Source organism: Pecten maximus, chromosome 8 (genome assembly GCF_902652985.1).
Source record: "Pecten maximus chromosome 8, xPecMax1.1, whole genome shotgun sequence".
Classification (NCBI taxonomy): domain Eukaryota; kingdom Metazoa; phylum Mollusca; class Bivalvia; order Pectinida; family Pectinidae; genus Pecten; species Pecten maximus.
Window position 1 is genome coordinate 9,639,739 of NC_047022.1, and position 13,666 is coordinate 9,653,404.

The 13,666-nt window shown below is 36.1% G+C and overlaps 1 protein-coding gene across 1 annotated transcript; it reads right to left on the reverse strand.

The window, feature by feature from the left end:
* Positions 1 to 3,447: 3,447 nt before the first annotated feature.
* Positions 3,448 to 11,948, reverse strand: LOC117332433. Its single transcript, XM_033891332.1, has 5 exons — positions 11,520 to 11,948; positions 8,975 to 9,188; positions 6,199 to 6,341; positions 5,488 to 5,526; positions 3,448 to 5,210 (listed from the first exon to the last, which is right to left on the reverse strand). Exons 1-5 carry the CDS (start codon positions 11,581 to 11,583, stop codon positions 4,876 to 4,878), a joined length of 795 nt encoding a protein of 264 aa, XP_033747223.1. The 5' UTR covers positions 11,584 to 11,948; the 3' UTR covers positions 3,448 to 4,875.
* Between the last annotated feature and the right edge of the window lie 1,718 nt (positions 11,949 to 13,666).

The window sequence follows — 13,666 nt, forward strand, 5'->3', positions numbered from 1 at the left end:
GGTATGGCAGGTGAGTGTTTGATTGTGTAAGACTGTTACAGGGTAGATTTGGGTATGACGGGTGAGTGTTTGATTGTGTAAGACTGTTACAAGGTAGATTTGGGTATGGCGGGTGAGTGTTTGATTGTGTAAGACTGTTACAGGGTAGATTTGGGTATGACGGGTGATTGTTTGATTGTGTAAGACTATTACAGGGTAGATTTGGGTATGGCAGGTGAGTGTTTGATTGTGTAAGACTGTTACAGGGTAGATTTGGGTATGACGGGTGAGTGTTTGATTGTGTAAGACTGTTACAGGGTAGATTTGGGTATGGCGGGTGAGTGTTTGATTGTGTAAGACTGTTACAGGGTAGATTTGGGTATGGTGGGTGAGTGTTTGATTGTGTAACACTGTTACAGGGTAGATTTGGGTATGACGGGTGAGTGTTTGATTGTGTAAGACTGTTACAGGGTATATTTGGGTATGGCGGGTGAGTGTTTGATTGTGTAAGACTGTTACAGGGTAGATTTGGGTATGGCGGGTGAGTGTTTGATTGTGTAAGACTGTTACAGGGTAGATTTGGGTATGACGGGTGATTGTTTGATTGTGTAAGACTATTACAGGGTAGATTTGGGTATGGCGGGTGAGTGTTTGATTGTGTAAGACTGTTACAAGGTAGATTTGGGTATGACGGGTGAGTGTTTAATTGTGTAAGACTGTTACAGGGTTGATTCGGGTATGACGGGTGAGTGTTTGATTATGTAAGATTGTTACAGTGTAGATTTGGGTATGACGGGTGAGTGTTTAATTGTGTAAGACTGTTACAGGGTTGATTTGGGTATGGCGGGTGAGTGTTTGATTGTGTAAGACTGTTACAAGGTAGATTTGGGTATGACGGGTGAGTGTTTGATTGTGTAAGACTGTTACAAGGTAGATTTGGGTATGACGGGTGAGTATTTGATTGTGTAAGACTGTTACAGGGTAGATTTGGGTATGACGGGTGAGTGTTTAATTGTGTAAGACTGTTACAGGGTTGATTTGGGTATGACGGGTGAGGGTTTGATTGTGTAAGACTGTTACAGGGTAGATTTGGGTACCCCGGGTGAGTGTTTGATTGTGTAAGACTGTTACAGTGTAGATTTGGGTATGGCGGGTGAGTGTTTGATTGTGTAAGACTGTTACAGGGTAGATTTGGGTATGACGGGTGAGTGCTTGATTGTGTAGGACTGTTACAGAGTAGATTTGGGTATGGCGCGTGAGTGTTTGATTGTGTAAGACTGTTACAGGGTAGATTTGGGTATGACGGGTGATTGTTTGATTGTGTAAGACTACTACAGGGTAGATTTGGGTATGGCAGGTGAGTGTTTGATTGTGTAAGACTGTTACAGGGTAGATTTGGGTATGACGGGTGAGTGTTTGATTGTGTAAGACTGTTACAAGGTAGATTTGGGTATGGCGGGTGAGTGTTTGATTGTGTAAGACTGTTACAGGGTAGATTTGGGTATGACGGGTGATTGTTTGATTGTGTAAGACTATTACAGGGTAGATTTGGGTATGGCAGGTGAGTGTTTGATTGTGTAAGACTGTTACAGGGTAGATGTGGGTATGGCGGGTGAGTGTTTGATTGTGTAAGACTGTTACAGGGTAGATTTGGGTATGGCGGGTGAGTGTTTGATTGTGTAAGACTGTTACAGGGTAGATTTGGGTATGGTGGGTGAGTGTTTGATTGTGTAACACTGTTACAGGGTAGATTTGGGTATGACGGGTGAGTGTTTGATTGTGTAAGACTGTTACAGGGTATATTTGGGTATGGCGGGTGAGTGTTTGATTGTGTAAGACTGTTACAGGGTAGATTTGGGTATGGCGGGTGAGTGTTTGATTGTGTAAGACTGTTACAGGGTAGATTTGGGTATGACGGGTGAGTGTTTGATTGTGTAAGACTGTTACAGGGTAGATTTGGGTATGGCGGGTGAGTGTTTGATTGTGTAAGACTGTTACAGGGTAGATTTGGGTATGACGGGTGATTGTTTGATTGTGTAAGACTATAACAGGGTAGATTTGGGTATGGCAGGTGAGTGTTTGATTGTGTAAGACTGTTACAGGGTAGATTTGGGTATGGAGGGTGAGTGTTTGATTGTGTAAGACTGTTAAAGGGTATGTTTGGGTATGGTGGGTGAGTGTTTGATTGTGTAACACTGTTACAGGGTAGATTTGGGTATGACGGGTGAGTGTTTGATTGTGTTAGACTGTTACAGGGTAGATTTGGGTATGGCAGGTGAGTGTTTGATTGTGTAAGACTGTTACAGGGTAAATTTGGGTATGACGGGTGAGTGTTTGATTGTGTAAGACTGTTACAGGGTAGATTTGGGTATGGCGGGTGAGTGTTTGATTGTGTAAGACTGTAACAGGGTAGATTTGGGTATGGCGGGTGAGTGTTTGATTGTGTAGGACTGTTACAGGGTAGATGTTGGTATGACGGGTGAGTGTTTGTGTGGTACCGTTACACGTTAGATTGTTTAGAGGTATACTATAGCACTGCCAAATATGCTATTGAAACTTGTCAATTGTATATGTTTAAATCACTAATCATGTCTCTTTGATACAGTTACTGAAAACCAAAAAAAAACTTATTTTATCGCGATTCGGGTTAATTTCGGCCAACCTCAGTACCGCTTATCCTTATGACTGGTGTTAGAGTCGTGTGAGCTAGATCGGATCAAAATGTCAAGAGAAGTAAATAAAACGTCCTTGCTGTGTCTGAGTATCTCTATTTGACCCGGAAAAGACGACTAAATCACAATGTGTTAGATGTTATCAGAAATGACTGCGATAGTTATCTGGTCAAGTGTGTCAGAGTTTCATTGTTAATCATGAGCGGACATCCTGGTTAGCTAAAGTACACTTGAAGGAACTATATTTGCTTCAAAAATGTCCGGTTTCGTGCAAAATCGTGTTTGTTTACCAGTTTCTGTTATCATTTATCATACATGTCAACGTGTCAGTCCTATTGCAAGTATAGATGGTTTTAAATGTTGATATCTATGAAAGTATTCAACCAATAATGTTTCTTTGTCCCCTGATCCTGACAATGTATATGTAAAACATATATTGAATGATTGTATGGTGTTGTTATAGTTCGTATACCGTTCTGTTAATTTGAAAAAGTGACCGAGACTTTCTAAAGGTTCGGAAATAAAGCTAAGTGAATATGTAAAGATGCTTCGTTTTGTTTACTATAATATAAACTTTTAACGACATAATATCACATTGGTTGATTAATATTTAGAGATTTTTATTGTAATTCTATAATGGTCAAGGTAGTCAGTTTAGAGATGATTACTGCCATTCGAAAATGGTCAAGGTAGTCAGTTTAGAAATGTTTACAGTAATTGTTCTGATATGCAGTGTACACGATAGATGCACACATAATTTCAATATCACAGACAAAGGAATCGACCTGAAAACGCATTCACAATGATTTCTTTTATTCTTCAAAAATGCATTTAAAATCTACATGATGTTTTTGGATATTTCATACTATATCTCAGCAACGATCTATCTCAATAAAACATTAAAAAACATCCTTTTTTCCGGAAATTCACTCGTCCGATTTTGGTAGGTGACATTGGTCTATACCAAGGTTCTAATAAATATCTTTTGGAAAAGATCGCAGATGTGTTTAGTATTGAATTACATCTTAAAATTGATCAGATATAAGTCTAATCTAGCAAGGTAAAAATAGTCCAATATGGTAAAATTCTTTTATCTTAATAATACAAAAATACAATTTGTATACATAATGTTACAATATGTCCCATCATGACGTTACTTTGAATGCATGAAACATCAAAAATTAAGGATAAATGTACTTAGCTTTTGCATGTGCCTGCATTTCAAACGCTTCGCATACTAACTTGAGAAGGTAGACTGAAATTAAGTGTTAATAAAGGTACATAGAAATTGATGACGAATTTGACCGTGAAGTAAGTATTGGCGACACATTTGGAGAGTACACAAGCATTGATGACGTATTATAATAGATATTAAAGTATGAGAACGCATTTGAAAAACTACATTAGAATATATGACAAGAGTTAATAAATTGAAATAGTGAAAAAATGAAATAGTATAAATGTACAGAGGTCAAGTTATAAATGTAAGCGTTTATTGATGTATTTTTACGCAGCAGTTGTGTAAGGGCAGAGAAACTCCAAACACACATAAAAACCCAAAGGTACACGTACTTGAATAAAATTATAAACATTGTTATTAAAAACTACGTATTGTATTGTTTGTATTGTCTTGTTTTACGGACTTTTTGGCCAAAATCACGCAAATATCATATAAGAACCTGGTAAAATAAGCCAAAGTTTATGTTTTATTTAATCGGGATTTCTTTGCTTATTTCTCTATTGACTTATTTTAAGGGTCGGCTGATTAAGAAATCAAAAGTAAAATCATCACTTTCACAAAAGATGTCAATAAAAAACATAATTGACCAGGATCACACTGGTTCAGTTTCCATCGTACAAACCAGGACTACGACTTGGCTGTTTGGTTTATTTTAAACCCTATTTTATTAGATGATTTTCCCTGCAAGGAATAAATTGCTTATTTCCGAGTTATACATAGTTTGAAGCTACATGTTATATGTTAGGGATTCATACAATTTTAAAAATCGATTTAATAATGGTCAAATACGGATGTGTTTTAACACACCTCTGTGCAGAAATTCTACCTTCATAGCATTCCAATGAATTGGTAAGTGAAGTCATTTCAATACGATGCTATGATTTTACCACTATCATTTTACTGCTGACATTTAAACCGTTTTTTTTTGTTTTTTTTTTGTGTAGATATCTTCATTTAGTCACATTCGCAGTTCTAATACAGAGGTCAGATGTAACTATTGTATCCTGGAGAGCCTGGCTGTGTTGGCGAGTGAACTTCCGGTTTGTTTGACGGCAGGAGATGGGACAGGTTGTCACTGTCCATACTAAGTTGGCGAGTGTATCGTCGACCGGAAGTAATGTTTGAGGTCGCGGAAGGTCGATGTGGTTTGATAGCCAGAATTGTGTCATTTGCATGATTCTTTTTCCTCCTGAGGCCAATGACGAGAAACACGGCCAAGGTGAGAAGAATTAAGAACAAGATCACCAATGCAACGGTTAATGGAACATAGAGGAATGAGGAATTTCTTGATTCCACTTGAATGACGGTTACCTTGGCGGCTGGAAAATCAAGTCATAATTTGTGTTGTTTATGCTATCATAAAAAAACAATGCTTATTCAGGATAATGAAGAAAGTGTGTTACATCGTGAATTGAAAGCCGACGGGATACTTGTATCGTTTATCTTTTGAATAAATCTAAGTTCGTTCCTTCTCAAAAAATAAAGTATTTTAACAGCAAATACAATTAAAACGTTACTGTCATTTTTAATTTCAACAATATCAAAAATGTGATAAAGTTAAGTAATCATATTTTGGTATTGAGCTGTTTTCCTTACCTTGGCTTTGTCTTTTCAACAAAAGTTGTTTGTAGTAATCTAGTAATAGAAACAAACGAGTGATATCAATGTTTTACATTCAACTAACATATTTATGATATCATGGATATTGTAACCTCCCCATCAATATTTCAAATGTCTTGCTCTTATCGCAGATATCACCACTTAAAGGCTCTCAGAATTACTGTCGAGTCTAAGAGGAACGCAAACGCTTTATGGTGTCACTAACATTACTGACGAGTCTTAGAGAGCGTTAAAGCTGTTTGGTGTCACTAACGTCACTGTCGAGTCTTCGAGGGACGTAATAACTTGGTGTCCCTAACATCACTGTCGAATCTTAGAGGGATGTTACAACTGTATGATGTCCCTTACATCACTGTCGTGTCCTAGATAAATGAAACAACTGTATGATTTAGCTTAATTCATTTTGCTCTAGGTATCTGAACCTCCAATTGTTCTAACATATTGTGTCTTTTGTCCAATGTCTTGCTTAATAAAAGAATCAACTGAACACACGCTATCATGTCAATACAGGAAATGTTACTGAAAAATGACGGCAAACATTTTATCTCATATTCAATCACACGCTCAAACCACCAATGAAATTGGAGTATTTGCAATAGTGGATAAAATTTATAGTGGAGATGTTACTAGTTGTAAATTCAACTGACAAAATGTGATTCCCAAACTGGGCTTGACAGAAAAGTTTACCTTCATTTGGAATGTGAACAACTTGCATGTCGAATCCTTGGGCTTGGCCAGCTCCGTCAGAATGAAAAACGATCCGAATGGAAGAACGAGTACTTCGGAAGTCGGCCATGTTCTCAAGTTTATCACATAATCTTTTCTCTGGGCTGAAACATCAAAAGTAAGTTTGTACTTCAGAAAGTGCATACTATAAAAAGTGTATTAAGAGGGGTTTAAGACAATAGTTTATGCCATAAACCATTTTAACTCAACATCGATAAAACAAGGACAAAATATGATAAGAAGAATTATAGATTTTCACGGAGATTCTTGAAAAAAAAAAACCCAAAGAGAATAGACCTGACGTTCTGGGGCAATTTTGGTTAAATTGTGCAATTAATGAGTTCTTAATGAGTATCTGACAATTGTCACAATATAAATGAAGCAAATGATTATAACAAAATGTTTGTTCTTCTATTTGAAGCTGTAATCGTGCGTTTTGAGGATTTACAAAAGAAAAAAAACATTTAAGTTTGTTCATTTGATAGTGTATTATCCCCCTAAAGGTAAAGCAAGTTTTGACTACCGAGGCGATCACGTGACGCCATACAGCCGACATTTATTGATAATGTTAGAAAATCGTTACAAAAGTATATACCATGACAAGAATGACATGGTATGTAGCGCACACTACAGTCGTTTATATTGCTTTGAACTTCACTCATCCACGTGATTGTAAACGTGACCTGGTTCCGATTAAGAGACATCTCCACTTTGACATACTTCTATAACGGGGATATATAGCTCATCCACAGCATTGAAAACGACAACCGTCATACTTATTGTATATTGTCTACACTAAGTATTATGTATTACAGTATCCGATTATTGGGTGATTCACCACACACGTGGTGATGAGGTATGTTTATCATGGGAGAAGCTATCGGCTCTGCCAGGCTCCGGGAGGAAAACACAATCATTAACATGTAACCTTGATTTTTGTTTGTATTAGTCATGCTTGATGGTATTGTTACATAATGATAATTGAGCAGACATTCACAGAATGATAAATTCACAGACAATTAAACTGAAAAATTCACAGACAATTAAACTGAAAAATTCACAGACAGTTTAACGGAAAAATTCAGACATTTAAACTCTCATCTGTCCTGACATTGAAACGCAATACCAACAGCTAAGTATGTTGTAATGCACAAATCTATTCTCTGATATAAAACTACCATTGAAAAAATACATGTTAATGTCATATACAGGGGATATATATCTAGCAGTGTCTGCAGTAATACCAAATATATTTCAGGAGAGTGGATACAATTTTGATATTTTTCACGAGCGTATTTAAATCTTAATATCCCCATTGCAGTTTGTTAGCAGTGTTCTGATTGGCCAAATCAGAAAAAGTTTCACGAATGAAAAATATTTCTTTTATAGAAAGAATAATTTTCAATATTTCACCGGTAAAAATGCATTAAATTTTTTTTTTATAAATTGTATCGGTATTCACAGATCGCCAAAATTAAGAGAGTTGATTAGGCTTTTCACGGCTATGTGCCTCCCTAACAACACGAGCTCAATGATGTATCCCATGCGTTTAAACCACATTATATAGATTCATTCCATAAAGTTACTCTTCCTCTTAATACCTAAATATCTACACATCACTATTGTGTCACAAATCATGTTTGAATATATATATACCTAAATGTATTATGATAACCGTAATAAAATCGAAGACACCATCGTTACTTTACAATAAGAAAACGCAACTGAAGCAAAAGGGTTAGTCTGGAATGACCATGCTTATTGTCCCGCATGTGGTACCCAAAGTGCCCCTACTAATTAGGTCACTATGGATTCCAGACAACCTGGCAGATCAGTGTTCCTGGTTAATGGAAAACTAATATATGAATCAGGTATCATTTGCGTATGTTTCACTTTCACAGGGGGAACAATGGACAACAATTGTATCTGCAGAACATGAAGCTAAAATCCAGACATCTGGTTTAATGCAGCATCATGGTCTCTCCAGCCTCCATCTGCCGAAACATTGTGATTATTGTTCAACTATCAAGCTATGTTAAACAAGCCGATGGTCACATTGACTTCCACAAATAAACAACGCAAGGGGAAGCAAATAAGGGGGAAGTTGATGTCATCTCAACTGAATATTATGTTCTGTGAAAACGAAAATACTTAACATATCAACAAGATGATAATTTAAAATGATTTATCCTCGAATTTTTTTTTTTTTTTTTTTACATATGTTTAGGTTCTTCGTTACAATGCCGACCACGAAAGCTCGAGGTGAAGATTCTAGGAGCGTGGTGCGACACTCCCTACCGGTGTCGGATTTCGTTTCTCGGGAAGCTGAGAAACAGGACGGTCTGTGCTGTCATGGTTGTGTCCTTGGGCAAGACACTTTACCTAAATCGACTGAAGTGGATGGCATGACACTCCTTAAAGGAGATCCCGCCTCACAAGGATCACGACTCTTCAAGGCGATAAACACAATTAAAAAACAAATCATGTAACTTCCATCCTTCTGGAATTTTACAGTTTTAGTCCCCAACGTAACAGTTAAGTTCTTAAAAGATTGTTGAAAAGACAAGATATAGGGAGGAAAAAACAGCAGTTGAATACCATGATTCAGCGTATACTGTATAGATAATAAATTGATATATCAATGTGCTTTTTACATATATTATGTGTCTTGAATACACAATCAATTTTTCAAATATTTATTCGTTTAATGTAATTCAAAAACAAAGACTCCACTTACTGTTTTGAATTCGCCCCGTCGTAAATATACAGATAATCTTTTTGACAGCTACGTGACTGCTCAATGTCCACTGTCCTGAAAATGATCGTCCACTGACCATGGTCCATGCTGTAGTTCCACTGCTGATGGGTGTTTGGGGGATAAGGCTGAGGAAAATTCTTAGACGTCACGTGATGTGTGACCTCTGTTTTGTTTCCATTTCCGATTCCTTGTCCTGAAATAACGTAGCAGCAATTTATATATGGCATTGAATTTCATTCACTTGAAGTGAAAGTACTCGAATAATTGATTTAATGTTTTCACGATATCACATGTTATATATGTAAAGACTCCAAAAGATTTCAAGACAACATACAGTTTACTATTTACGTGTGATATATGCAAATTTAAATAAGCATCATTTTGTATGCATTATAACAACAATGTACTATGAAAATGGCATGCCCAGTTCTTGGATCTGCTTCCATCCGTAAAAAATCATTCATATCATTCCATCTGTACTTTTCATTAATTCTTTATTTCAATATTTTAGTTTACATACCATATAGTCATGAAGTTTTATGCTCTGCCTCATATTCATACATATACTTCATTCATTCATTCATTCATTCATACATATACTTCATTCATTCATACACTTCATTCACTTCATTGACTTCATTCATTCATTCATACATATACTTCATTCATACATACACTTCTTTCATTCATACACTACATTCATTCGTTCACTTTATTCACTTCATTAGTTCTTTCATTCATTCACTTAATTCATTCTTTCATTCATTCACTTCATTTATTCACACACTTCATTCATAATTCACTTCATTCATTCATTCGTTCATTAACTCCATTTATCAATTCACTTCATTCACTTCATTCATTCACTTCATTCATTCACTTCATTTATTCATACACTACATTCATTCGTTCACTTCATTCATTCATTCGTTCATTAACTCCATTTATCAATTCACTTCATTCACTTCATTAACGTCATTCATTCACTTCATTCATTTACTCAATTTATTAATTCACTTCATTTATTCATTCATTCACTTCATTAACTTCATTCATTCACTTCATTCATTCACTTCATTCATTCACTTCATTAACTTCATTCATTCACTTCATTCATTCACTTCATTCATTTACTCAATTTATTAATTCACTTCATTTATTCATTCATTCATGTCGTTATCCATTGATCAAGTTAGTAAGTATATAAGTATATATATGTCTACATCCTATGGACGGAAACTTTAAAGATGATGACTTTTATTGAACTGGCCGATTATATACACCAGTGTATGGTGAAAACTGCGGTAATTTCACTTGAATGGAATTAATAACTGATTCACATGGACTTATTGGACCTCAATATACACTTAAAATATATCGCGGGACCATATCAATGTTACCTAAATACGAAATTACCTCGAAAGAATATACAGAGCATAGCCTAAGTAATCTGTTTTGTTATTTTCAATTGATGACGTGAATTTATTAAGAAATAATATTGATTTTACTCAATATGAAGGAGAAAAATATTAAATTGATTTTCATTTACATGCTTTAGATTTGTTGTATATACATCTATAGACAAAATAAATATAATGTCATTGGTACTCAGACTCATCGTAACTAAAGACACCATTCGTCGCTATAGACAACAGTTAACCATTAAGAGAGAAATACCTAATGTCATTGACTCGCTCCTACTAAGGACGCCATACTTCGCTAAAACAGTAAACAATGCACAGAGAAACCTTAATTCGATAATACTGCCAAAACAATCATATGTCGTGCCGTCGAACTGGAGCAAAGGGACCTAAACTGACACATCGACTAATCAATATGTAGACATTTTGTATATCAAAAAAGATCTACATATGTAACGCACGGTATTTGATGTCATTCTCCAATGCACTGCTGATATAAATGGAATATAATGACATCAAATTTGCTTTAAATTGTAATTGGTCAGGATTACTTTACCGACAAACTGTAATATCAGTTGTTGTTTCATTTGATCTTCGTAGAGATTTATCATATTAACCCAGTAAATAACACCACTGACCTTTAAGCATTACACATGTACCAATATCATTTTCTAACAGAAGGGGGTTTAATTTATAGCTTATTTAAAAACTAATGTGATTCTGGTACTTCACTAATACAATCCTACGGGAAACAATAAGGATATAAATCCCACATCGATAGGTATATAATGTCACTATAATCACATGCATTTCAATTAAAGGGGGGGGGGGGGGTCCAAATTACAATTCATGTAATCTAAAAAAGAATAGGCACACACTGGGCTACATATGCAACCACCTAATTGGCGTAGAAGGTGAATGGAAACACGGGATTTATACACAATAGAAAATAAGAAAAGGATTTGAGAATATGAAATCATACACCTTCTTTAATCCTTTTAAAATATACACTTCTCTATCTCTATGTCTCTCTATATAGATATCGAGACCCATGGAACAGATGTTGTATAATATTTGACACGATATGTTATTTTCTTACATACCTTTAACAGTTCCAGAGACGAGGCCTAGAAAGACAGCCAATATCGCGATCAACTTCTTCGCCATTTTTGCAGGGTTAGGATGATATGATCGTTTGCACGATTACAGCGTCGGGACGAGAGGGACACACCATCCTTGACAAGAGCAGTAATTGTAGCTGGTTATAAACAAGCTAAACGTTGATGTGACTGGTATTTACTTCCGGCTGGGCCCTCCTTTCTGTATATTGACAGCCTCGCGTAAAATGATTACTCATCATACATAGTAATTATAAAATCGCTCGTACGACACTCATTTTTACTTTAAAATGAAGAGTCCAGCAAAATAATATTATGAACCTAAAAGTATCGAATCAAAAATAGGTTTTATATGAGACCAAGACCGTAGACTCAATGTGTAAATTGATATACAGTATAAGCCGTTACAGCAATGCTCTGACGGAGATAATGACGGATAATTGAGGTCGTAATCAAAATGTCATCGCGCATGCGCAAAGACAGTGTCTCTGCGACAGCAGCGCGCTTTGTGCAACCAGCGAGTGAGCAGCCAGGACGATGTGCTTCAGATATCGGGTCAAATTATTTAATTCACTAGTGTTGACAATTTCGTCCCAAATGTGAATTACAGTCAATTATAAACTAACCGGAAATCATGACGAGTACGGAATGTCACAAGACAACTTGTATTTATTTATACATGTACTTACACTTCCGGTGTGTACAGACCGTAGTTGTTAATACACACTTGTGTTAAAACAATAACCATTCATGGGACGTTTTCAAAGTTTTGTGTATACACACATGAGTTCTAAACAACAAGACTATTGAACTGTATACACATATATATATAAACGTTTAGCTGAATGAGATTATCCCTAAAATTTACGTACACCAAAACCTATGTTAGGAATATTTTTTGTTTCCATCAAAGAAATACACAGCTTCAACACCTTGTCATTTAAAATTGCTTAACGAGCCTAATATTTGTCATATGGTATTCCATGTAGTGGATATCATTATTCCTCCACCGGTGAAATCTCTCCGTCCGTCTGTCTGTCCGCCCACTCAAACGCACGGCCAGAAAGATACAAAGCATGTATTTTACTGTAAAAGGATAGAGTAGAATAGGATGTTCGCTTTGGGAGCGAAATATCGCTAGTTCGAAGCCCACACTGGAAGGGTATTTTTCATTACTCCTCCCTATTACACAACCTACTTTAACAACGATTGTGAACAATCAAGACATTTACAGCTGTTAGACACCAAAGTTCAGTATTCATTAAAAACAAAACAAACAAAAAACATACAAGAATTGTGAGGCTTGCACAATTACACCGCAACATGAGATGGAGAAAATGGTCTGAATTATCTAACTATAATTTAATCTTGATTGTAACAAGCATGTGTATTGGATTAAAATGTATGTTATCATCTCATAACGTTAAAAAGGTACACCGCCGCTTGTAAATTCTCTTGATTGGCTGATTCAGCGGTGTAATAATTTCTAAGAGAATGTATGTTATCTATAAAATTGGATTTTCCACAGAAATGTTGCATGGTAACTTGATTTAATTGTAAGGAATCGGGAAAAAGCTTTAACAGAATAGCTGGAATGTAACCTAGTCATAATTTCGTTCTTAACCCTTAAATAATAATTTCATACTGTATGTCTTACTCCATGTAATAGTAGACACATTTGAATTCATGGCCCCGTTTTCGTGGACACGCGTGGTTAAAAAAAAACAGAAACATTTCCCATATCACCTCTCAAATACCTTCTTTATCTCCCATATCAGCTCACAAATACCTTCTTTATCTCCCATACCACCTCCCAAATACCTTCTTTATCTCCCATACCACCTCCCAAATACCTTCTTTATCTCCCATGTCACCTCCCAAATACCTTCTTTATCTCCCATACCACCTCCCAAATACCTTCTTAGTCTCCCATATCAACTCCCAAATACCATCTTTATCTCCCTTACCACCTCCCAAATACCTTCTTTATCTCCCATATCACCTCCCAAATACCTTCTTTATCCCCCATACCACCTCCCAAATACCTTCTTTATCTCCCATGTCACCTCCCAAATACCTTCTTTATCTCCCATACCACCTCCCAAATACCTTCTTAGTCTCCCATATCAACT